Here is a 23,630-nt window from a genome sequence, read left to right on the forward strand (position 1 = left end):
TTTTGTCATGCTTTCTGTGAGGATTCTTTGTTCTGATCTGAGCAGTTTTGTTTGTGTTTCTAATACAGATGCCTTTCATTCTTCCTCTAAATTGTATCAAGGAATAGGAAGATGTTCTGCTGGTGGGGCAGAGCATTTCAGTTGCCTTTTCACTCTTGCATGGGAAGATCTGCTAGGTTATGTGAGCACAAAAAGTGGCAGATGGGGTCCCAGCTAGTACCGTGCCCTAGTTTCATCCCAGGTTCATCTCAGGGGCCATCAGCCCATCAAAGGCCTACCTCTGCAATCCCAGAGGAGTATAGGGGCACAATGGCAGGTAGGAAACCAAATTAAGGGCTGGGAGGAAGGGATGCCCGGTCTGGACCCTTCCCAGACAGCATCAGTCCTTTTGGACTGAGGGGTGTTGCGCTCCTGAGGTGTACAGCACGCATGATGGGATGCGGGGGAAGAGCATTTTGGGACTGCATAGGACTTGTAATGGGATGTTAAGGGAAGAACCAAAGGCAGGCAAAGGGAGACATTTAGGTGATTTGGGAGGGAATGGATGTTAAACAGGCAAGTTGTGCCTAAATACTGCTGGTATGCTTGCCTGGCTATGTCCTGTGCCGGACAGAACAGACGGAGTTGTTGTCTTACTATGTTCCTTTCTACGTCTTTCCTGGGTGAGTGACTCTCTATTCTGTGTGTCTAATTGGGGGTCTGAATACAACAACTGTAGTGCGACAGCTGGAGCAAGCAAGGATGTGGCTGCCAGCAGCTGGCTGGGACTGTGGGCTGCCAGTGCCTGGGGACACTCAAGTGAGTGAAACTAAGTGCCAGACACTGGGGTGGGACTAGAGGCCAGAGAGCTGTGCATCCACTGTATTGTCCGTGTGTGTGTGGACATGTGCATGTGTGTGTGTGTATATATGAACACAGACACATGTAATAAGTATGTGTGTATACATATAAAAATATATATATTCTCACTAGCGGACCTCATCCTGTTCAGCTGGAGAATGGCCATGTGATACCTGTGTGGCTGACTATGTAGCTGCAATATGTGCAGTGTGAGCAGGTGCTCTGAGAGTGTTTCTGCTCACTGAAGATACATCTTCAGTCTGGCCACTGGTTGCACCTTGGAGCGTGGAACTGCAGCAGCCTTGCCTCTTTGGGGCTGTCAGATTGGGCCTGTTCTCCTAATTCACCTAACAAGATCCACCTGAAATCATATAAATCATGAACATACAAATAGAAGGGTGTTAGAGACTGGTAACCATGTATGTTCTTTCATTTTGTAATGGTACCTGGTGAGCAGCTGGAACTTGAGCTAGTAGTATTGATAAAAAGGCGGTGAAGAAAGTGATATGAGCAAACTGACTTTTCTAAGCATTGACAGTTAAGTGGTTACATCCTATTGTGCATCCTTTTAACCTTTTCATTCCGCCTATGGAAGGATGGCCTTTGGCATCCTTTTAATTTCCCCATGCCCTCACATTTTAGCTGTTCTTCATAATGCTGTAATCAATGTCTAAAATACTTTGATAAGAGGATTAGTAATATTAGAACACAACTTCCTCCTCTTGATGGACATGATTAGAATAATTAATTGCCGAAGATGCAAATAAAATCTGTCTATGAATTCCCAAAAAATCTTTAAAAAAATGGTGCTTATTTTGCAGCTGGATGCAACCTGTCCTTTCCTTGATTGTTAGCCAATTTGGCTTGTTAGAATTTGCCTGGTGGCTAGTTTTTACTCACCACTGCTCTTGTAAAAACATCTGTTAGTCATGGTTACTTCCCTTTGAATTTTAAAATGTTTCTAATTTGCATGACCCACGTGCCACACATTTTTTAAAAGTTAAAACCAAAAAGCAGCTCTCTTACCCTAAAACAAGTTTCTCACTTGACTTTTCCTCCATTTGAAAAACTTCTTGTAGTTAAATTATAAAAAAGACAGGAAAACCAGAGTTGCGTGGAGAAAATAGGCACTTATTTGGGTGTCACCAAAGGGGAAATCTGGAGATGCAGAAACAATTTATATTAGGATTTGGACAAGCTAGGAGCAGCGGAAGATGGACAAGTTCATATCTTCTAGTGAGCATAAGTGGCCAAGTCTTAAGTTTTATTTCTTTAGCAGAAGTCAACACCTTCAAGAACTGTATGGAGGAGGGAATATGGAAGCAGGAGGGCTTTCATCTTACTTTAGGAGAAAGAAGCATTGCTTGTAAAGCAGTGAGTCTGCAGCGTTGGTTTTAATGCCTTGCCAGGTAAATTCACCAGTGTTTGCTTGGTGAGGTCAGATGAGGTGACTAAGTATATTTTATGATAACATACATTTTTTAGGGCTTTGTGTAGTATCCTATGTGAGAAACCTTTAGTGTAGGTCTGTGTGTTTGGTAACATAACATCGGGTGCTACTGTTAAATTTGGCTGCTATTTTTGAAGGATGTTGATGATGGATTGCCTGGAGTCTGTGACCTGTGATCTCTGGAATAGTGTCAGTTTGAAGCCTGTCTTTATGGGCGTACTAAAACTATTACACCTCATAAAAAGAAGTATGTAAGATGCCATCATTTGACACGTTGGCTGTGTGAAGACCTCTGTCTCATCACACTCTTTGTAGCATTTGTTTTCATTCTAGCAATGGAAGCTGGATTTGGAACATTGTTTTCATAGGAATTGAGAAATCCCTGGAGAGGGAGCATGCAACAGCTTATTTAAGGGGTTAACTTCTTGTTTATTTTATCAGCTCTCATTTAACTATGATGGCTATCTGGGTTTTGGCCTAGCAAGACCTCAGCTTCTCCCAACACCTTCTGGTGCATCAAACGGTTGTGAAAAATATGAGTGCAGAGTAACAGCTGATTTAATTGTAGTATGCTGCTCCATAACCTTGCATCTGCTTTTGTAGAAATCCAACCACTAGGGGTTTTTTAAAGAATAATATGGCATGTGTGTGCTTCAGCTTATTTTTACATATACTTAGTTTGATTAATGTTATAATCTTTTTTGGTCATTTTTTCCCAATTTGCCTACATAGTTTGGAGTTGACTTGAGACAGTTCTGGGCTTTTGTGAACATGGACTAGTATCAAAATTAAACCGTGCAGCACATCTGATTGGGGAATTCCTGAACTTTTCTTCATATTCCACCTGAACTCTTCTGCCTTTGGTGTGTTAAAACCTGTGAAACTATGCACTCATTAGTTGTTTGATTTTTTTTTTAGTGTATATTTGATGTTAGTTGTCTCTCAATAAAAGAGAGACAAGTCAGTGCTGAACTAGAAAAACTCAGTTTTCAGGGCCAATAATCAAGTGTTGGAATTTTTTGTTGGAAAAGCCATGGAAAGAAACATCAAATTAAATATTTGCCTCATTTGGAAGCAAATAACTATTCAGAATCTGTAATAAAATATCATAAATCCTATATATTATAACTATAGGATTATTTAAATATTGTATATATTTTATGGATGCATATGAGGCCCTTTGAGGCAATTACAGCCACATGCAGGAATTTAGGAATTCATTTAGTTTCATATGTGAGCTTTGAGTCTTTCAATAGAAGAAAGTTACCTGTTCAGGAAGATGGCCACCAGTTGGTGGCTGCAAACAGATTTATAGTCCATAGGCATTGTTATCAAACGCACTTTACCTTAGCCAAAGTCAGGGGAACTAACCACTCATTTTGATTTTGAGTGCTGCGTAGGAAGTGGTGAGGTTAGATTTTCTCTAAAGAAGAACGCGTAGTCCTTGAAAACTTAAAGAAATCGGGGTCTGGTTGTAGTCTGAAAAGAAGCCTGAAACCCAGTAGCATTTTACTTGATATTGCTACATTTTATTACTTTTCTCAATTTGTTGACCACTTGCTTTTTATTTCCACCAACCCTGCAAGGTTTGTCTGAGAAGGCCTTGCTGAACCAATTGGTGCAATATGAGAGGTGTTAGTTAAGAAGGGTGACATTTGGATGTCAGGTGCATCTCTCATGTTTCTGTGCTTATAGGATTGTGGAAGTGATGAGAAAAAACCAGTCGTGAAATGTGTTTGTTTTAATTCCTTCAAGTTCGTACCTGATGTGGAGACTGAGCACATTTCACAAACAGTCACAGGCGATATATGTTCGTGAGATTCCTAACTGACATGGCATTTTCACTACATTATGGAAGTCCTACTCCCTCTCCTGTCAGCCAGTGTTTTACGTGGTAATTTGAGAGTGTCTGGTTTATTCCTTTCCATGTCTTACGGCTTTTGCCTTCCCTGTTTACCTTTGTCAAATGAAAACATAGCAGAGCCAGCTGGTTTTAGCAGAAGGCACGTGAGCATCAGTTGACCATCTTCTAGCCTACTCTGAGACACTTTATTCAGGAATGAAGAAGTCCTTGGTAATTTCTAGACCAATCAAACATTTTCATAGTTAATATATTACAGTCTGTGCTTAAAAATCAGTCTTTGGTGAGATTAAACTCGCATCTTTCCCTGTGTATCAGGGATTTTATTTGAGGCTTTTTTTTCTTTATGGTTCTACTTTTTTTATTCATTTTAAACTGTCCTCAGAGGCTTTTAAAATCTCTAACTGTACCTCCTGAGGGCAGAGAGATGCATTCATGGAGCCATGTCAGGTAAGCTGGAGACTGCATAGTTTCATAGTAAGATGCTTATAATGCCAGCAGATGTGTAAGCACTTAAGATTTCTTTTTCCTTCAGTTGTAACTTTTTGAGACTACTTCCCCCTCTTTTTCCATGCTAAAGCAAATGCAGTTCTTTTGTTGGTTTGGGGTTTTGGGGTTGTTTTTTGTTTGATTTTGTCTGTTTTTTTAATAAAGCTTGTTAGATATCACTCTTTTCTCTGAGGAGTTAAGAAATAATGTTTAAATTATATATGTAGATGTGTAATATATAGGTATGTATATACTATATATATATATAGGTATATAAGTACTGCTTTACATTTTGGGGAGGACAAGACTGACTTAGTTATTTAGAGGAAAAACTACTAAACTGGCCACAGAATTTGTGATTTCACCCTCTTTGCAAGAAGCAGAAGGTTTGGGGAAGAGTGGCTGGAAAGCTGCCTGGCAGAGAGGGAGCGGGGGGGGGGGGGGGGTGTGTTGATTGACAACCAACTGAGCATGAGCCAGCATTGTGCCCAGGTGGCCAAGAAGGCAAATGGCGTCCTGGCTTGTATCAGAAACAGTGCGGCAACAGGACCAGGGAAGTCATCCTTCCCCTGTACTCAGCACTGGTGAGGCCACACCTCAAATCCTGTGTTCAGTTTTAGGCCCCTCACTACAAGAAGGATGTTGAGGTGCTGAAGCGTGTCCAGAGAAGGGCAACAAAGCTGATGAAGAGGCTGGGAACAACCCTTATGAGAAGTAGCTGAGGGAACTGGGGTTGTTTAGCCTGGAGAGGAGGAGGCTGAGGGGAGATCTTCTCACTCTCTACAACTGTCTGAAAGGAGGTTGTAGCGAGGTGGCTGTTGGTCTCTTCCCCCAAGTGACAAGTGATAGGAGGAAAGAAAAAGTCTCAAGCTGTGTCAGGGGAGGTTAAGATTAGTCATCGGGAAAAAATTCTTCACCAAAAGGGTTATCAAGCACTGGCAGAGGCTGCCCAGGGAAGTGGTTGAGTCACCATCCCTGGAGGTATTTAAAAGATGGGTAGAGGAAGTACTTAGGGTTATGATGTAGCTAGTGGACAGGTATGGTTGGACTTGATGATCTCAAAGGTCTTTTCCAACCTCAGGATTCTATGATTCTATGTCTGCTGCATGTGATGAATTATATACATGTGTAATGTTTTATGATGTTATAACCTGCTTGTAAAATACCAGGAGAGTGGGAAGATGGGATACTTTGTAAGGATTACTGAAGGATGTGAAATTTTAATTTTGGAAGCATATTTTCAGCATTAGGTGCTTGTGAAAATGTTGTAAAATGCTTAACCTTAGTACTTATATTGAGGAAGTCTAATGCGAGATCCCTTTTGTGTTTTTTTAATGGATAAGTTCTGTAAGTAGAAACTAAATTTTGGCTTTTGAATAATCAATAGTAAGTTTGCCATTGAATTCCATGTGACTAAGGTTTGGCTTATGATGTTTATGATGCTCGGGCTGGATCCTTCTCTGTCATACCAGTAAAGTTTCAAAACTGTCTGCTGGCCACTGGCTATAATCCACAGTGGTGGGTTACTGTGTGCATAAAAGTTCTCCAAAAGATATTTAACGTTTGATAAAGAAAGGTTTGGAAAGATTGTCTCTACTGATGGGAAATCTCAAGACACCGTATAAAAAAACCGTGAGGCATTCCTAATGTAGTTAAGACAGAGGTGTAGAGAACTTTGTATATCAAAACCAGCTTATTAAGCTTCACCCAAGAATTGCTCAAGAGTAAATACTGAATACACTTCAAATTTGTCTGCTTTTGCTTTGTTTGGATCAGCAGTGAAGTATTAATTCAGATGTTTCTACAAAGGATACATCTTTATCTTTGATGTTTCTTGTGAATCTGCATTGCCCATTTGAAAAGGTATTTGTGGGCAAAATTAGAGGAAGATTCTGGCTTCTGGCATAGATGAAATACTAGGAAGTGGAGCAGGCATTCTATCAGTGTAATAGCCAAAGCAAGCAAGTGGTTAATAATTCAGCCCTTCCACTTTTGGCATTAATTAAGAGACTAGACTTGATGGACATGTTCATTATTCTGCTACATTTTTTCCAAAAGTAAAATTCCCAAATTACAGTAATTTCGTGGAAGTATTGCGATAATGCTCTTTAATCAGAGATCTTAATAGCAGGAGGATGAAAATGACTATCTGTAGTGAGAATGCATGACAGACCACCAAACATCAAGAAATATCCATAATAGGAATTTTGGTTTATAGTCTTTTTAGTTTGAAGCCAGCGAATCTGACAATCCTGTTACACAACATACTTAAGCACTTTGCTAAGTTTTGATTGCTAGACTCCCCAAGGAGTTTAAAAGAAAGGAAATAAAAAGCCCCAGACACTAGTTTTGTTGACCTCCTTCCAACCTGCTAGCATCTCTTGTGATATTTTTATTGTTTAGGGAACAAAATATAAAAGCTGTTTGCAAGAACATGGGATTGCAGCTATTCTGTAAAAGATTAAAGTTTCTGATTATTTTATAGGATTCAAATTGCCAGAGCTAGAGGCTGTGAATTTTGCACTTCAGTTTTTGGAACACAGCTTTGGACAGTTACCAGTAAAATACCTGAAGAAATGTACTTTACCTGGAATTATAAGTGAATCTCACAAGATTTTAAATAACCTATAATGTAGAGTCACGGTGGTTACATGTGAGAACACTTTATAATGCTGTGTTCAATCTCTTACATGACTGGCAGAGCTTCAGAAATGCTGTACTTTGGAAAATCACAAAGTATTTACCCACGCTTCAGTTTACTCTAAGTCCTTCCTTTTAAAACACAAAATTATTAATCACTGTAAGAAAATGTAATTGATCTAACTGCTCTGTTGTTCAGTTTTCAGATTTTTTGTATTTAGCTTTAAGCATATGTATTGGCCTTATTTGAAGACTTTGGTTAGGATTTCTTTGCACTGATAGAAAAAATCCTGTACAAGTCAAAGCACAGTAAAGACCCCCATAGACTTAGCAGAGCTAATAGGGTAGAGGTGTGAATGATCAGGATCAGCTGAAGGATGGGAAAAGTTGGCAGATCCAAGGTGAGAGACTCAGGAGAAAACAATAACCCAATCATTTTTAAAAGAGATTACATAGTGATGCAGGGCAGTACAATTATAGGCTTGTGAAGACAGGCCTTTCTTTTCTGCTTTTGTGGGTGTTCCTCCCATGCCATTACCGTCCTTCCTTACAGATGGCAATGTAGTTCCTTCACAGTATCACTGGTTCATCCTGAGCCATTTAACTGGGTGAACAAATTAAAATATCACACTAGGAAGAAGTTTGTGAACTATCACATAATTCAAGCTTTTGAACTATAAACAAGATGTTTGCTTACTCGGCTCTGTACCCACTTGCCTGCCTTCATGGCATAAAACCCCTGGCATGGTGATGCAAGATGTTGCCAGCCTGCTAGTTCATTTCTATAGGTGGCTGCTACTTCCTTAGGAATGTGATTTATTGCTTTTGTGCTTACTTTTCCGTAGCCATGTCACTGTAATGCAATTTGAATTTCAGCTGCAACAAAGCAGGTCAGAGCTGTGTACTGTCATTTGCATAATGACCTATGTCTCTGTCAGCTCTGAAGCCAGGATACAAAAACCCCAGTTAGACTCTAGGGTCCCCCCACCAACTCTTGCTTCTTAGTGGCTAAGCTGGTGGTAGATCTCTACAGCTGTTGCTGAGGAGTGATCAGAAGGTGTTATTGTAAGCCACCTGTGAAGAGCTCCTGTTTACGTGTAAGGTGGAAGTCAAGTCAATCTACAAACTTTACAATCTCTTTTTTTTACTGCAAAGGCACCTGAGTTCAAATGCAAGTTAAAAGTAGAGCGAGACAACCTTGTAACAAATAAAAGTTAGCTATAACCAACATTGCTGTAGCCTGAATACACTTGTCATTTGTAGTTTGAATGAAACAGATCAGCAAACAAGGCTCGGCCTCAGAATTAAAACACATTAAACTTTCCATTTTTGGCTCACATAAGAAAAACATCCATTTTTTTCTGGTGATTTTTTTAGACATCTTTAACTGCTTGCTACATTTACTTGCTTTGGATTTTGATTTGTATTGGATTAAATTTTTCAGATGGAGAAGCTGCCTTACTCCTCTGAATTAAGTATAACGTAACAAAACTGAGTCGCTCAGTGCTAATGCACTGAGTAATAGCTGTGTTGATGCTTCATTTCTACGTAACCATACTCACTTCCTTTGTTGGTGGCAGTCCATCTATTTTAATTTTGTCTTTGAGATGTCTCGTATTCCTCATGACTGCATGATTTGTCATTCCCCATTCCTCACCCCCACACCAATAAAAGTGTCTTTTCTGGTTGAGGATGAAACTGCTGCATCCTAATCCCCAATTATCAAAACGGCTGGAGGGGTTCTTTAGAGAATCAAGTGCAGGACCTCATGAACTTACTTGAAATTTAAAAGTGTGTGCCCACTTTACAGCAGCTTTTTCTACTGGGCTGTACAAACGTAGCCCATAACTAAGGGGTGGAGGGCCATTGAACTGTTCACTAGCTATGCTGAAATTATTAAAAAATACCCAAATCTGTAAATTCTTACAGAACAGAGTATAATCTGCCAGTTTATTATACAGAGTTTTGTAACTATAAACACATGTTGGATTACTGTGAAGGGTCATCTCAGAAGAAAAGCTGCAGGAGTTCTATGCTTTAGTGTCCCTGTGCATGGAGAATCCTGCTGATGCTATTGATCTTTGACAGTATAAGGTGATGACATCATTGATAATATATTATCAGTTCATCACAGAAATTAGTCCTAGTAGGCTGACTAGTCTTTTAAATTTGGTAAGAATGAGACAGCTGCAATTCTAAACTACATCTTGTAGGGAAAAATGTACTCTCTGGTATGGCTGGCTGGCTGTACGTTCCACCTTGGTGTGTGTTGGAGCTGCTATTGGAACTGAAGAAGCTTTAGACCTACTGGTGCCTACAAAGAGAGGGGTCTTGTGCACCACTGCCTTCCTCCCTCTGTTCTGTATGCAAGCACCTGGAGTGGATGGTGCTCAGCTTCTCCTCTTGTCTTGGCAAGCCAAAACTCCTCTGGGACTTGTTGATCTTTGCTTGAGGTTACTTGTGCCTTTCTAATTTGCATCACTTCTTTTTGTGATTTTTAACTTTTTTTGTATCATCTTTGGAGTTTTTAGTTCCTGTTATTGTGGGACAGCCTTGTTTCCAGCCTTATGTTTGTCACTCGGCAGAGTTAAAGCCAGATGTAAGCTATAAGAGCTCCATTCGTTGCTGAGGAGATGCACCTCCTTGTTTGCTGGGTGAAAAGCATAAGCAACGTACGTGTGGTATGTCAGGGTTTAGAGCCCAGGGCCAAAGTGCATTGCCAAGAAGCTATCCAAAGCTTCCTTCTCAGCAGGCCTTTTCCGTCTGTTTGTCACGCCAGTGGTCAGATTGAGCATCTTCGCTCACAAAAGAAAATGCAGGATGATGACACTAGCTGATGGTATCTGTGTTGTGGCAAGGGATTGCTTCACACAAAGAAATCTGTTTCATCACTGTGGTTTGGCCATTTAAAGAAAGTATCTCTGGTTTGTAGTGAACCATGATGACTAATGAGGGGATCCCCACTGAGGCCAATTAGAGCCTTGCAATGGCTCCCTCCTCAGAAGAAGCAAAGCAAAAGCTGTTTTTTTCCACCTTAGCAACTTAACTGGAAATGACTGGGCTGGTTCTTTTTGGCAGACGTTGTGTTCCCCATAGACCATCCCACATACCTGCATCTGCCTGCATTCCTAGTCCCTTGTAGCTTAATCTTTTTAAGGTCCATCTTATGCTTGGTTGGTATAAGTCAGGAAGGGCTTGTGTTCACTGTGACCATTTTGAAGTCTTTGATGAGGGTTGTGTCAATACTTGGAGCCTTGCCTTACTGCAGGTGGGAGCCCATTCAGATCTGCCCCTTTCTCTGTGACTCCTCTGGCCAGAGTGCCTGTGCCCTGCTCATAGGCTGGGCAGCCTGTGGTCCCAAAGACACCTTATTCTTGGTAAACCACTGTCCTGCAGCTTGTTTGAAGTTCCTGTTCTTGCCCAGTCTCATTTGGTGTCCTCATGGGATGTCAGACAGCTTATGAGATTGGCGTAAATTTGTGCCTGGAGCCCACATAAGGCATGGTTATAGAGCCAAGCTTATTTGTTTTCTGTGAATCTCAGAAGTAGATCCAAGTCACCCAGGGATCTTAGTTTCATATCTGGAACTTCAGAAGGGTGCATATTTCGTCTGGGAGAGGTTCATTTTGAGGTCACTTCAGCCCCACATCTGTAAGAGTATTTTGTTTTTCTGAATCTGTGTTACACTGTGTGTTTTTGTGCTAATATACATGCAGAAATGCATCATAAACTGATCTCTGCATCTAGAACTATGGGTTATGTTTCTGAATAATCTGGAGATGCTTTCTGAGAGGCACAGGATAACTCTGTCACCTTTATGGGGTCTTGAAAGTTCTCACGAAAGAAAAAAAAAAAAAGAGTTCAAGGCTGTCTGCTCCTAAGGATTATGTTTTTGATAGGCTATCCTTACTGCTGAAGAGACTGAGACTGTAATTATGGACCAGCACACTCTGTGCCATGTCCCTGATACACAGACATTTTCCCAGGTGCAGCATTTCTCCTGAATTAACTTCCTTTATGCATATGTCAAATTCCATTTATCAGGAAGTGAAGCTGCTGTCTTTTGCTCTCTTCCTCTGTTCTCAGGTCTTTCCATCCTTGCCTGAAGAACTTCCACATTGCTGGTATAATGTTTTTTGACTCCACCCACTCCCAAGGGGTTTAAACTGTAGGAGAATGCTATACTCTGCATAAAATGGGGCTTAAATACTGCTGGCTTAGCTTAGATCGCATTGGATCACAGATTGTCATTCATACATCCTTATTAGTGTGCTAGGGTTGAGCTGCTGGTGGGGGTTAGGGTTCATCTCTTTCATGAGTGCAAATAACCTCCAGTTGCATCTCTAAATGAATATTTCTGGTCCCAATATTTCTGATCCACATCTCTGCTAAACACTGTTGAAAAGGATGCCAGGTGCTATTTGATTCTGGCTGGCCACTGTGTTACTGGAGAATGGGATAGCGTATTTAAGGTGAGCTGGGCAGGGGAGGGAAATACTGATGTGGATCCTCACCGAATTACTATGCAAGTGAATGACCATTTAGAGAAGAAAGAAACTATTCTCCAGTAACTGAAATTTGCTTTCTTTGGTCAAGAAACAGCTAAACTTCCTGTCTTTTTGCCCCAGGATCATGCTAGGAAAATTGTGGGACTGTACATTTCAGAGAAACAATTGTGATCCACTAGTTCTTTTAGTCACATGCCCACAGTACAAAAGAAGGCCTGAAGGTGCTGGCATTGCCAGTCTTGATGGAAACTGGGCCTGGCTGATGATTCCCATGCACAGCCACGGCATGAGAAGCGTTAATGTGATATATTACAAAGACTCCTTAGTTACAGGACAGTAACAATTCTTTTTTTAACTTAGAAAAAAAGAGTGAACTGTCTTTTCTTCGACTCCTAACACAGACAAATCAAATTGTAGTTTGGATTAAATGGCTGAGGTGAACAGTTGACTTCACCTGTAGTGATGTTGCTGGTTAAGATATGTCAGCTCTCTGTTTTCCTCTGGCAAACAGGCTTTAAGTAACCTTTTCATATAACCGCCTACAAGTTAGCTTTTCTGTGCTTCACCTAAGTATGTGTAGTCTCTTTTTTTTGGTTGTTTTTTATTTGTTTGGTTGGTTTTGGTTTTACCTCATCTTAAGAAAAGTGGGAAAGGGAGGAGAAAAGAAAAACCTACATTTGAGCACAGCCCTGGTGACCATGCTATTTTCTTTTCTCTGATTAGTTTAAAAGCCAAACATAGGCGAGCAGCACTGGGAAAGGTCAGTGGTGGCATCATGCAGTGTACTAAACCTTGCATAGCAATGCTGTAAAGTGTATTGTAGAAAACGTAGAAGAGACTAATTGCTCGATTTGCCATCCAAAAGTGAGAATAACAGTGTTTCCTCAGGCTCTAGGATTGGCTGTGTTCACTAAGGCTTGGTGATTAACTTCTGTGGGGAACAGACGGTGGAGGGGCCTTTGGATCCTTCCCTGAAAATGCATAATTTTGAGCTATTTTGCATCTGGAAGGAAGAGGTTCCAAATTTTGAGGTCAACCGTATTAACAAACCTCTGCAGATATATTTTTAGTTCACTGGATGAAAGTCAGATTTGGCTGGTAAAGAATGGGTTTCCTTCTGCTAAGTATGTTAGCTGATACTTTATTACAAAATGAAGTGTTTTGTTTCCCATTTTTCCTGCAACTGGCAAAGTGTAAAACTTCCAGTTTGCGTTTGGCTTCGGAGAATACTTCCCTCTGCTTTCCCCTTGAATTCCTATATGTAGCTTGTCAGTAGCCTTATGGTATTGTGGGATAGTCAGAGTTCTTGTGAAGAAAATAGAATTACTAATTCTTGTGTAGATTCAAAGTTGCAGATGTTATCTATTGTCTTCTCAAGAATGAAATTTAATTGTTATATGCTACTAAGACTTTAAGATAGTCAAGGGAACATTATCTCACTATAAAAATAATTGAAACCTCCTTTCAGGGTAATGCACGTGTAGCTATTTTAATGCAGACATTGGCCATAGACATTGCATCTAGGAATTTTAAGATTTAAGGTATTTTTGAGTGCTGTGTTGTGGTCTCATATCAGTGGGTATAATTCCATTGACTTAAGTTGAATTTGTGCCGTTCTCATCTGTGAGATCACAGTCCCTAAAAACTAATTGCTAATATTTTTGTTATGTTTTATGCCTGTCTCTTAGGACATGGATCAGTTTAAGTACACAGATTTTTCAGAACACTGCTTTAAGCTGTGTTTATATTGGTTCTATGTAGAATTATAAAGCTGGGGAAGAGAGCAGTGGATTGGCCTTGGGATGCACTAGGCTTTGTGTCTGTTCTCTTGTAGAACCTAATGTGGATGCTTATGTTTTGTAATCTGTGGACTTGGGACTGAGTGGTTCTCAGTGCCCTGGTAGTGTACTTGCCGCTTGAGATTTTGTGTCCTATCAGCTTTTTCATATAATTCCAAATTTTTATGAATTAAGGGATCCAGGCATCTGGACAGTGCCCAGATCTCAGTGTGGTGCAGCTTTTCTACATCAAGAAAAGTTTTCTTCTTGTTTGGGCATGAGACTTTACCTGCATGAGATGAGACTGATCAAAAGCTGTTTATCTTCCTCTGGTCCTAAAAAGTATGACTTTTTAGTGCTGAAAAACCAAATTTTTTTTTTTTTCCAAAAGCTCATATCTTTTGTTAGTCCGTGTTTCTTGATTTGGAGTTGATTGAGTGCATTAAAAAGTATATGCTGCTCTTTGAGTTCTGCTGATAAAAGGCACTATATAAGCACAGAGTATTGTACTTTTAAAATTATTTCTTCCTTAGTAGTTAATTTACCTCTAAAAGGAGAAAACATGAAAATGTTGACCTCAATTTCAGTTTTCCTCAGCTGCTCAGAGCAACTTACTGGGAAAAAAAAAAAAAAAAAAGAATAGGGGGGAATGCCTCTCTAAACCTGTTTAACCTAAGCAAAATTTAACAGCCTACTAAAGTATTCTCTCTGAAATGATCACTCTGTGATGTTCTTCTAGTTCAGTATCATTGTTCTGATTTTACTTGATCTAAACGAGCGATGGGCTGTTATTTAAGTGCTAGTTGGGGTGAACTTGATCGGTTTCCCAGCAATTGATGTGACAGGGGACCAGTACAGGACTTGTATTTTTCCTATTATGAATTGTCAGTGTGGTCCACATAAGTTTGATGTGGAATATACAAAATGAGAATGACTCCAGATGTCTCCATCTTTCGGTCTTAATGCTGCAGCTTAGGCGGCTGAGGTGCCTGTGTAATAAGGTCTACAGATACTTGTCCTTGATATCATCACAGCAGAAAAAAATGAAGAAATTTTAATAGGATCGTGGCTTCCTACAGTGATAAGCATCAAATTCCAGGCCTGTCATATGTCTCTTCTCCTATTTTTCTGTATTGTTGATGTTTCACAAAACTTGTATTTTCCAAGAATTTACCTTGGAAGTCTGTGGCATGTGAGAACAGAATGATATTCATCAGTATTAAAGAATGTTTGAAGTCTATACTTTAATATATAAAGTCAGTTTCTTCCCTGTGTAAAGAGAGAAGCTCAGGAGTGAGGCTTATCTGCATGGGGTGGACCTCCAAGTTGGCAAGACCTGAAATGCTTGACGCCTCACACAGCTTCCTTTCAGCAAAGCACGTTAGTAAAATGGGGAAGATTTTCAGAGGTACTCATCAGTAGCTTGATTTTCTTCCCACTGAAGTGGGTTGTTTGGTTTGGAGATCTTTGTTGTTGTTTTTTCTATGAACTTCTCTGGGAGTGGATCTGAACCAAACTCAGAGTTTCTGTAGTTCTCATTTTTCTAATGTAGTGGCCATGTTTCTTGAAGAGCACTGGAAATTCTCTCTATACCTTCACAAGTGTGCACATGTGCATGCACTGCAAGTGTGGATTTTGCCGTGACCTGTTTCTGCTGTGTTTCCGTACTGGATCTAAGTGCTGCTTTAACCTCAGCATGATTTGTATGTAGGGTTTGTGTTTTCAATTTCTTTTAATAATAAATGTGTTTAATTCCTGCTAAATGTTGTTTACTTCCTGCCTATGAATGGTAAAACCTCAATGTCTGTTTTTCATATACTGTTTCCAGGAACGTCATGCGATCCCAGTGGTATGCTCTAGGGAACAGCTTATGAGGTCAGCCCTGCCGTTTACTTATCTTGGGATTCAGCCCTTCCGCTCTTGTTCTTCAATACTAACATTCTTGGTTCCAAGCCACTATTGAAAGATGGAGATAGCGTGGAGAACCCGTATGGTTCACCTGGAGCTGATGGTGTTGCAGTGTGGGGCAGGCGTTACAGGCAACTATGTCCCACTTGAAGGCATTTGGTAACTTTTTACACTCTGTAATAAGGGTAGGGAATTTTGTCATCTGAGAATTGGATTGATTTTCATACACCTCTGGCAGATTGCATATTAACATGCATCTTGGTCCTTCGTCAACAGCATCTTAACACAGCTGAAAGCTAAGACATGCAGGACTTTGAAGAGCATGATGGCTGAGTAAGCTGCAAGTGAAGAGGGCACCCTTTAAATGATTGCTCATGTTTATATGCAAGGTCTGCCTTGCTTTTTCTGATGGGTAACTTTAAAAAATCTTTCTCATGCGCTGACTTCATCGTTCTCTATTTATTGCACATCTTAACTGTATTTTAAAAGAATTTGAGCTGATGCCAGCAACAACAAGTCTGAGCAGCTTTGGTGCGACTTAGGTAACTGTAGGCTCAAGGTCATTTAAGAAATGTTGCTTTGGGGACTGAAGTTTTAAATAGTATCCCAGCAGGAGTTTCCTTGGAGATTTCAAGAGTACTGTGCTAGTAATTTCCTAGAGTTGAATGCAATAGTGTTTATGTTATCTGCTTTATAAACTCAGGGATTAAATGTAGTGGATTTTTGGAATGAGCATATTGGGGGTTGGATAAGGGGACGAACCTGAGATGGAGGTTAAGGTTTTGCAGAACGTTGATTCAGCATGATAGTGAGTAATAGATTGCTTAAATTACATTATCACTAGGAGAACATGTTCTGACTCCATTTGCTGTTAAAAATAGTAACAATAATAGAAAAACACTGTCTGATGTTCCAACTAATCCCCATATTTGTGCTTCTTTATTTTTTCTCTTGAATACTTTTGTTATTGATATTGGCAACTTTCAGATACTAATTGAAAGAAATAACTGACTTTGTTTTAGAAGTAATGCTGTGCATTGCTCTGCATCTTGTCTTAAGGTTTAGCAGGTTCCTTCAGTGCTGGCAGACCTATTATTTCATTTGCATACCCATCAAAGCTAGTTATCACTCCAAAAGCTTTGCTCTTAAATGGGATGGTTTAAAAGACTTGCTCCTAATCTAGATGAGTAGGTAGAATCCTTGCTCTGAACAAATGTCATCCACAGCTCCCTTTGTCCAGCCAGCTGTAAATGCCATGGGTGCCTCTCAAAGTGCCTGGCCTTTCTGGATGAAATCTAATTAATTATTTTCCTGTGACCTGTTTGCTGTACAGTTGCTGTGCCGCACTGCCTCAGGACATCACATCACTCTGGACCTGGGCTTTGGACGGCTTTCATGCCTCTCACTCACTGAAAATATGAGAAATTTGATGCCCTTAGGTTTTGACCAGGCAAGAAAAGAGCAGTTCTGAGCAGAGCTAGTGTTTTCGACCTACAATATCGATGCCTAATGCTGTAAGTTTGTACTTTGTGGTGTGTTGCCAAAGTTCTGGTCTGTTGGACTATCCATTCCTACTGTTACATTTTTAAAGCAAAGAAGATACAGAGGGAGTCAGAAGATATAGGGGAAAAAATACATACTTTTGTGAGGAAAAAATATCAGATGGGCTGTTGGCTTTTTTCTTTTTTTCTTCCTTTGTTTTTTTTACTTTATTTGAACTGATTTTAATACTTGTGAAGTACTTCCTTGTTGCAAAAAGAGAAGCCCCAGGGAGCTTGAGCACAATAGTTAATTAAAAAAAAAAGATCAGAAAGTCTAATGTGCCATGTGAAAACAACTGGAAGGTATAGAAAATATCCAACTTGACGTTCCCACACAGTGTTCAGCATAGTCCAGTCTGCTCGTGGAACGTTTTCATCATCCACTTGTTTCTGTCGCTTCAGCCTGTTAATACCTGTTGCAGAGTGGGATAAGGTGGAGGCAGTAATGGGGCATTTGGATTGACAGTGATGATGAAAAATATGTCCTGAGCACTTCTTTTAAATGTCACTCTCGTGTTGTGTTTGGCTCTCAGGTAGTGTATAAATGATAACTTCTTTGGTGTTTTCCCCTGAAGGGAACAGCCAAGCCTTTCAAGCAGTCCCAGCTGCAATATTCCTGGCTGAATATTAACTCTGGTAATTCATGGTTCAGAGGAGGTTGGCGGACTGCAGTCAGGATCATGGTATAATTTAGGTAGGAGTGATAATCTTCCTCATTCCAAAAAGTGTAAGTGCAATTGAGCCAGCTTGTTAAGCCCAAATCCATTGCTGTCTGTGCCGATTCACAGTGGCAGCTGCCATGGAATATCAAGGAGGAATTAGCATACACAGTGTGGTGTTGTTAAAATCTGTGGTTAAGTGCTTGTGCCACTTGGTCAGACCAGTACGTGAAATTGCGGTGAGTGTTGAGTTGCTAATGTCTCCTCAGGTTACTCAACTTGGGTTTGTGCGCAAGCAGAGCAAGGTGGGTGATTGGCAGGCCTGCTGCTTAGTCAGGAATTATAGAGCATTGCTGAAGAATATGCCTGAAATATCACCCCTTCCAGTGCCTCGCTAACAGGAGCAGCCACACAGGGCCTTACAGAAAAGAGAGAACTGATCTGAGTTTAAATTGATGTTTTAACATGTTTTTATTTCTACATAGATTCCTTTGTTCTGGTGAGCTAACCAAGCTCTTCTGGACAAAAAGAAGTGTGGTGTTGAGCTTCTTCCCACTTGGGAGTCTCACGTTGCTATGCAGGAGTGCATGAACAGCCAAGGATTCTTTAGAAAAAATAAAATCTTGAAGCACGTGCATTTCCTTGTGCCAAACTCCAATCTTTTCAATTTCTCAGTATTACTGGGGAGAATCATTCTTCCATCTTCTTACCTCACAAGTGTCTTTCTGGTCCACTACTTCTTACATCAGGGATCTGGCTTGCTCCAGACTCCCCTGTAGCCCACTTTCACTGCCAGTATCATGACCCAGCCCTGGCAGGAAAGCTTCTCTGCAACAGTTTGCTCAGGCATGCCATGCAAGAGGTGTGTGGTGCCTGTTTTGAGATCAGCAGGCATGCCTGAAGCCTGGCACAATAGGAAATACACGCTTATCCCAAACTCCTAAAATAAGAAGTGGCTGTCAACTGAGGAAGTGTTATGGCAACAGAAAACCAGGGTAAAAAGATTAAACTGAGGTCTTTGCCTGATTAGTTAATACAGGTTTCACAGAGTTGTAGGAAGTGTTGTATTTTGATCTTTTCCCTAGACTTCAGATATCAGATTGTTGTTCTTGTTGCAGGTTAGCTGCAGATGAATTCAAGCAGTTCATACTGTGCTTAAGGAACCAAATGAAAACACTGTGGGAGATTATAGTGTGAAGAATCTGCTCCTAAAGCTTTTTCTTATGCTGGAGTCATTGAGGGGGGAAGTATGCATTTGTGTTAGTATATTAACATCGAGGGTCTGAACTCCCTCTCCCTGGCATATCATCACCTGGGAAACTAGAAAATAAATTTAATTAATCCCATTTTAATATTTCTAGATAGATACTAAGTCCTGAAGGGCTAGAATAGATACATAATTTTTAGTTGTGAAAAATAGCATTTCACAGTTCTAGAAGAAAGGAAGCTATCTGCAGGTTGGAGTGAGGGTGATGGCATTAAGTGTTGAGACATGATGCAGGTGAGGTAGGTGGACATATCTGTAGGGAGTCCACAGCTCTCCTGCTCTACTGTCTATTTGGTTTCTGTCAGGAATAAGGTTCAAGAGAAGGTGTGACAGAGCTCAGTTCTCACTGACCGCTGGGCAGTGCAGCCACGTGTCTGCTGTCCTCTGTAGCGTGTTGCCTGTATCCCAAGGAATGTCTATGTTGTTAAAAACCTTGTTCTTGGAGGAGTGCTGCTGTGGCAGGCAATGTCCTATGTGCCTGGCCCAGTCTGAACTCCTCCTTGAGGGACAAAAGAGAGTGCATACTGTCATCTGTCACAACTCGTTTAGGCTGAAAGTTCGTGCTTCCTTTTGTACTGAGGCTATACTCTCATTTAGTAAACTGCTGGTGGGAAATAGTCTCCCCCTTGCGTTACTGTGCCAGTGGGGAAGCATTCTATCATGTGATAAAGTTTGTTCAAGCACTGTCTTCCTGCTGTAGCTTTTGCTGGCTGAAAAGGTCACTTGGTGCTTCCCACAACTGCCTGCAGATCTGCCAGGTGAGTGGCTTGTGTTTGCTCTGTGACTGCCGTGGATCATCATGAGCATGGTTAGTGGTAAACAGCGTGAGTATTGGGTCATTGCCAGGTTGGTTTGTTATGCTGAACTAGGCATGAGAAACTAAAGCTCAGGTCACAAGTAGGGGTGATAAGAAGAGTGAGTCTTCCCCTTTCCCTCCTTGCCTAAGCAGCCACAGCCAGCGCTGGGTGGGGATCAAGATACTCATAATACATATCTCTGCTCTGATACACAGATCTTGAGAAAATAAACTCCGCTATACCAAAACACGGATGTTGGCTCTATCCCGGTGTTTATTTCAGAACGGATGCTTTTTCTGTATTGAAAGTATGAGCATGCTGCAAAGTGTTTGAAAAGACAGGTTTAGAAACAAACGGGGTCCCTTGCCACACTCTGTCACTAGCTTTTTTTTTTTTCTTCCTAATTTGGAAAACACAAAATCTACTTTTATAAAGATCCTTTCTGTGCTAGCAAATGTGTCACCCACCAGTTTGCTCCCTCCTGTTCCAGTGCTGGGTGAGATTTGTTGGAAGAAAGAATGGAATAAATCATTCAAATTACTGTTTTACAGTGCCTGCCTAGCCAGACAAGTAGTTTTCTGAGCACTGGGGTTGAACATGCCTACTTTCCTATAAATTTATGTCCAGTGGTTGACTGTGAGTTTCAACTGAAATTTTTCCCATGGTTGAGGAATTTGCTGGGATTCTCCCCTCTCTCTGGGATCACAGATGCCAGACTCTCTTTCTGTGAGGATAATTATAGAATCGCCTCCCTGCCTGTTTTCTGAAGACTTGTCAGAACTTGAAAGAATTTGCTTTCTTCGGCCCTTTGTCAAACCTTGGTGTAATGACTGTGGGCCGATACAAAAACTCTGGGATCAGGACAGAGACATAAACACATATACACAGATACCGTGGTCATGTATAAGCCGCATTTCTCTAGGAAGTAAAGCAAAGGGAATAAAGCAGTAGGAACCACACTGTGGGCTCTGTGTGGGACAAGAGAGTCACTAATGATGTCCTGAGAAGCAGGGATCTTGCAAGGCAGTGTGTATGAGTACAGCCGTTCTATTTCTTGGCCTGTTTGACCTTCCCTACCTGTGTGCCACTAACACTATGGCAGATGATCAATGGCTTTCTCTTTCTTTCTGTATGAGTCTGACTGGTCAATTAGAATCATTGAATCATTGAGGTTGGAAAAGATCATCCAGTCCAACTATCAGCCCAACACCACCATGCCTTCTAAACCATGTCCCAAAGTGCCATGTCTACGTGTTTTTTTAACACCTCCAGGGATGGAGACTCAACTGCTTGCCTGGCTAGCCTGTTCCAATGCTTCACCACTCTTTCAGTAAAGAATTTTTTCCTAACATCCAATCTAAACCTCCCCTGATGCCATTTCCTCTTGTCCTGTCAATTCTCACTTGGGAGAACACACCGGCGCCCACCTCGCTACAGCCTCCTTTCAAGTAGTCATAAAGTGTGATAAGGTCTCCCCTCAGGCTCTTTTTTTCCAGGCTAAACAATCCTAGTTCCCTCAGCTGTTCCTCATAAAACTTGTGCTCCGGACCCTCCACCAGCTTTGAACTTAACCTTGGGGAGTTCAGTGCAGTGGGTACTCAGAGAGGCAACCTTATGAACAGTAAGGGTAGGGAGGGATTTGTCCTATTTAATCACAAGGGGTTTTCAGAAGGAAGAGAAATACAGTAGTATTTCTAGTAAATGTAAGAGAAATATTTTAATAAAAGGTTGGGATTTTAATTGAACTAAGACTGTTCAAAGGTATGATTCCCACTCTGGTGGTAGTTCACTTGGTGATGGTATCAAGCAGTTACGTGTAAAACTTCCTAAGTGTTAGAAGAGCATAGTTCATGTTTGCATAATCAGCATGTGAAAAATAAGTAAGTGGAGAGACATGTACAGTAAATAAGCAGAAAAGCTACATGTGGGCTTTTTGGTGTTTTACCACATCAGTGGGGTTTGTGTACTGTTTCTGGCTTTGCCGTTAAGTTGGACTGTGATTTGAGGGGGTCCTGGGTGGCTCTGGGGGTGCTGTGGGGGTTTTGGGAGCCTCTAATCTTCCTGATGCTGTATCCCCCCACCAGGCCTCAGATGGGGATGCAAAGCGCCTTCAGGGTCTCTGGGGATGCTGAGGGACCATCTTACTATTCTGTGTCAGGAGTGGAAGTGCAATGACATTTCCCATAAACCCTGTCTTCCAGCATGATAGCTTGTGTAACCACAAGCTGCGTGTTGGGGTCTGAAACAAGGCTCAAGTTTACAGGAGGGCCTTAGATGGCATTCACCTTGAGCAGGGGGTTGCTTTCATAGGAGATATTCAGGTGTACGGCAATTGTAGGAAGAGAGGTTTATGGGTGTGGTGATAAATTACTCTGCTATTCACTAACAGATTCACCTCCTTTTGTGGAATTGAGCATTAAAGGGGGACGAATCATATTAGCATCTGCTCTAGTTGAGAGCCAGTAATCATCTCCCTTCCCACATCTTCAAAAGTTCTTGTGAGAAATTCCATTTCTGAGGCTAAAATTTCCCCATATCTACCAGCATTTATTTTTATTTTGGTTGTTCTGAGAATAGGAGGTTTCAGACACTTCAATAATGAGAGAAGAATGAAAAGAGATTTTCTTTGTCTCCAGAAATGTTTGGTTTAAACATCCTTTCAGCTGAGTGGATGAAGTTGGAAAATCAAGATGTGACAGCAGTGTGCAGAATTCTCCCGAGGGCCTTGATGATTGAGTTCATGGTCCTGTGCAGGCTTTTTGTGGCTGATACAGAGCCTACAAAGTGGACTTTTCCAGTTCATTTTTTCTGAAGCACGCGACTAAGGAAAGATTTACTACAGAAGCATCTGCAACTCATTTAGCAGAGTAGCCCAATGAAGTATATTGCTACAAACTGGTACAGAGACCTGGCATGGTTGGTGGCAAGGCTAGGGAAGAAGGTCTTTGGCTGTCAAAATTGGAAGGGAGGTATTTCAGCCTCTTGTGCTCTTGCTAAACTGAAGCAAAGGCAGCACTTTTCTACTAGTTCGAGGTGAGAGGTCATTTCTCAACAGAGAGGTGTTGTTTCTGCTTCTCCTTTTCCTTCACCCCCAGGAAGTTCTTTGGTCAAAGAAAGATAATTATAGCTGAACAGTGTATTTCAACAACCACACTTGGTGCTGGGCTGACAGCTGAGCCCTCAGTGCTTTCCTCAAGCACCTCTGGGTCTAAGTAGTCAGTTGAAAAAGGTTGTCTAGTAAAAGTCTTATCCAAACTAGTAAAAAGAAGAGAATTCAAAGAGTAGCTGGTGTGTGAGAAGTATGAGGGTTGTTTTTTATTTCAATTTCATTCTTAAGCTCTTTCCAAGAAAAGACCTGGCTACCACTGCTGCTCTGACTTTTCTTCTTATCTCATTCCTTCTCTTCTGCTAGCTCATGTTTGAGTGGTGGTGTATGACCTCTCTTGCATTACCCCTGTCTCATTTCAAAATTCTCAGTTCCTCATATGTCTTTTTGCTTCCTTTCGCACATTGTTTAAATAAAAAAGCTCCAAAGTTCTTTGATGGCACCACATGGGCAGAAAAATGTCTGGAGGATCACATCATTCAGTCTACACAATGCCTGGATCTAAGCCATTCTTTGAGTTCATTGCTTACATGACCTCTAAATATTTATTTTTGAAATGGGTTTACAAATTACTATGATTGATTAAAAGGCTCCTGGAACATATGTAGTCTTCTAAACACATGCTGAATGGTGGTTGTTTTTAGCAAAACAAAACAACAAAAAAAGCAAACAACTTGTTTACTTCTACATGAAGTAACAGATCTATATAAAAATAAGTGTTTTTATTCTTTAAATCATGTGACTGGTGTCTGAACAGCCAGTATATATTCAGGATGACAATAACCT

General features: G+C 40.9%; 1 protein-coding gene across 4 annotated transcripts in view; it reads left to right on the forward strand.

Moving 5' to 3' along the window:
- The window catches only part of CMSS1 (cms1 ribosomal small subunit homolog), a 239,890-nt gene that overhangs the window by 167,936 nt on the left and 48,324 nt on the right, over positions 1-23,630 (forward strand). The window contains exon 1 of one of the 4 annotated variants that reach the window (XM_054077137.1): positions 15,597-15,633. The exons of the other annotated variants lie outside the window; for them this stretch is intronic. Coding sequence (XP_053933112.1) covers positions 15,612-15,633 — 22 coding nt within the window. The 5' untranslated portion in view covers positions 15,597-15,611. Of the gene's footprint in view, positions 1-15,596; positions 15,634-23,630 lie in introns of those variants that run through there. 4 annotated transcript variants of the gene reach the window in all.

Source organism: Cuculus canorus, chromosome 1 (assembly GCF_017976375.1).
Source record: "Cuculus canorus isolate bCucCan1 chromosome 1, bCucCan1.pri, whole genome shotgun sequence".
In the NCBI taxonomy this organism is placed as follows: domain Eukaryota; kingdom Metazoa; phylum Chordata; class Aves; order Cuculiformes; family Cuculidae; genus Cuculus; species Cuculus canorus.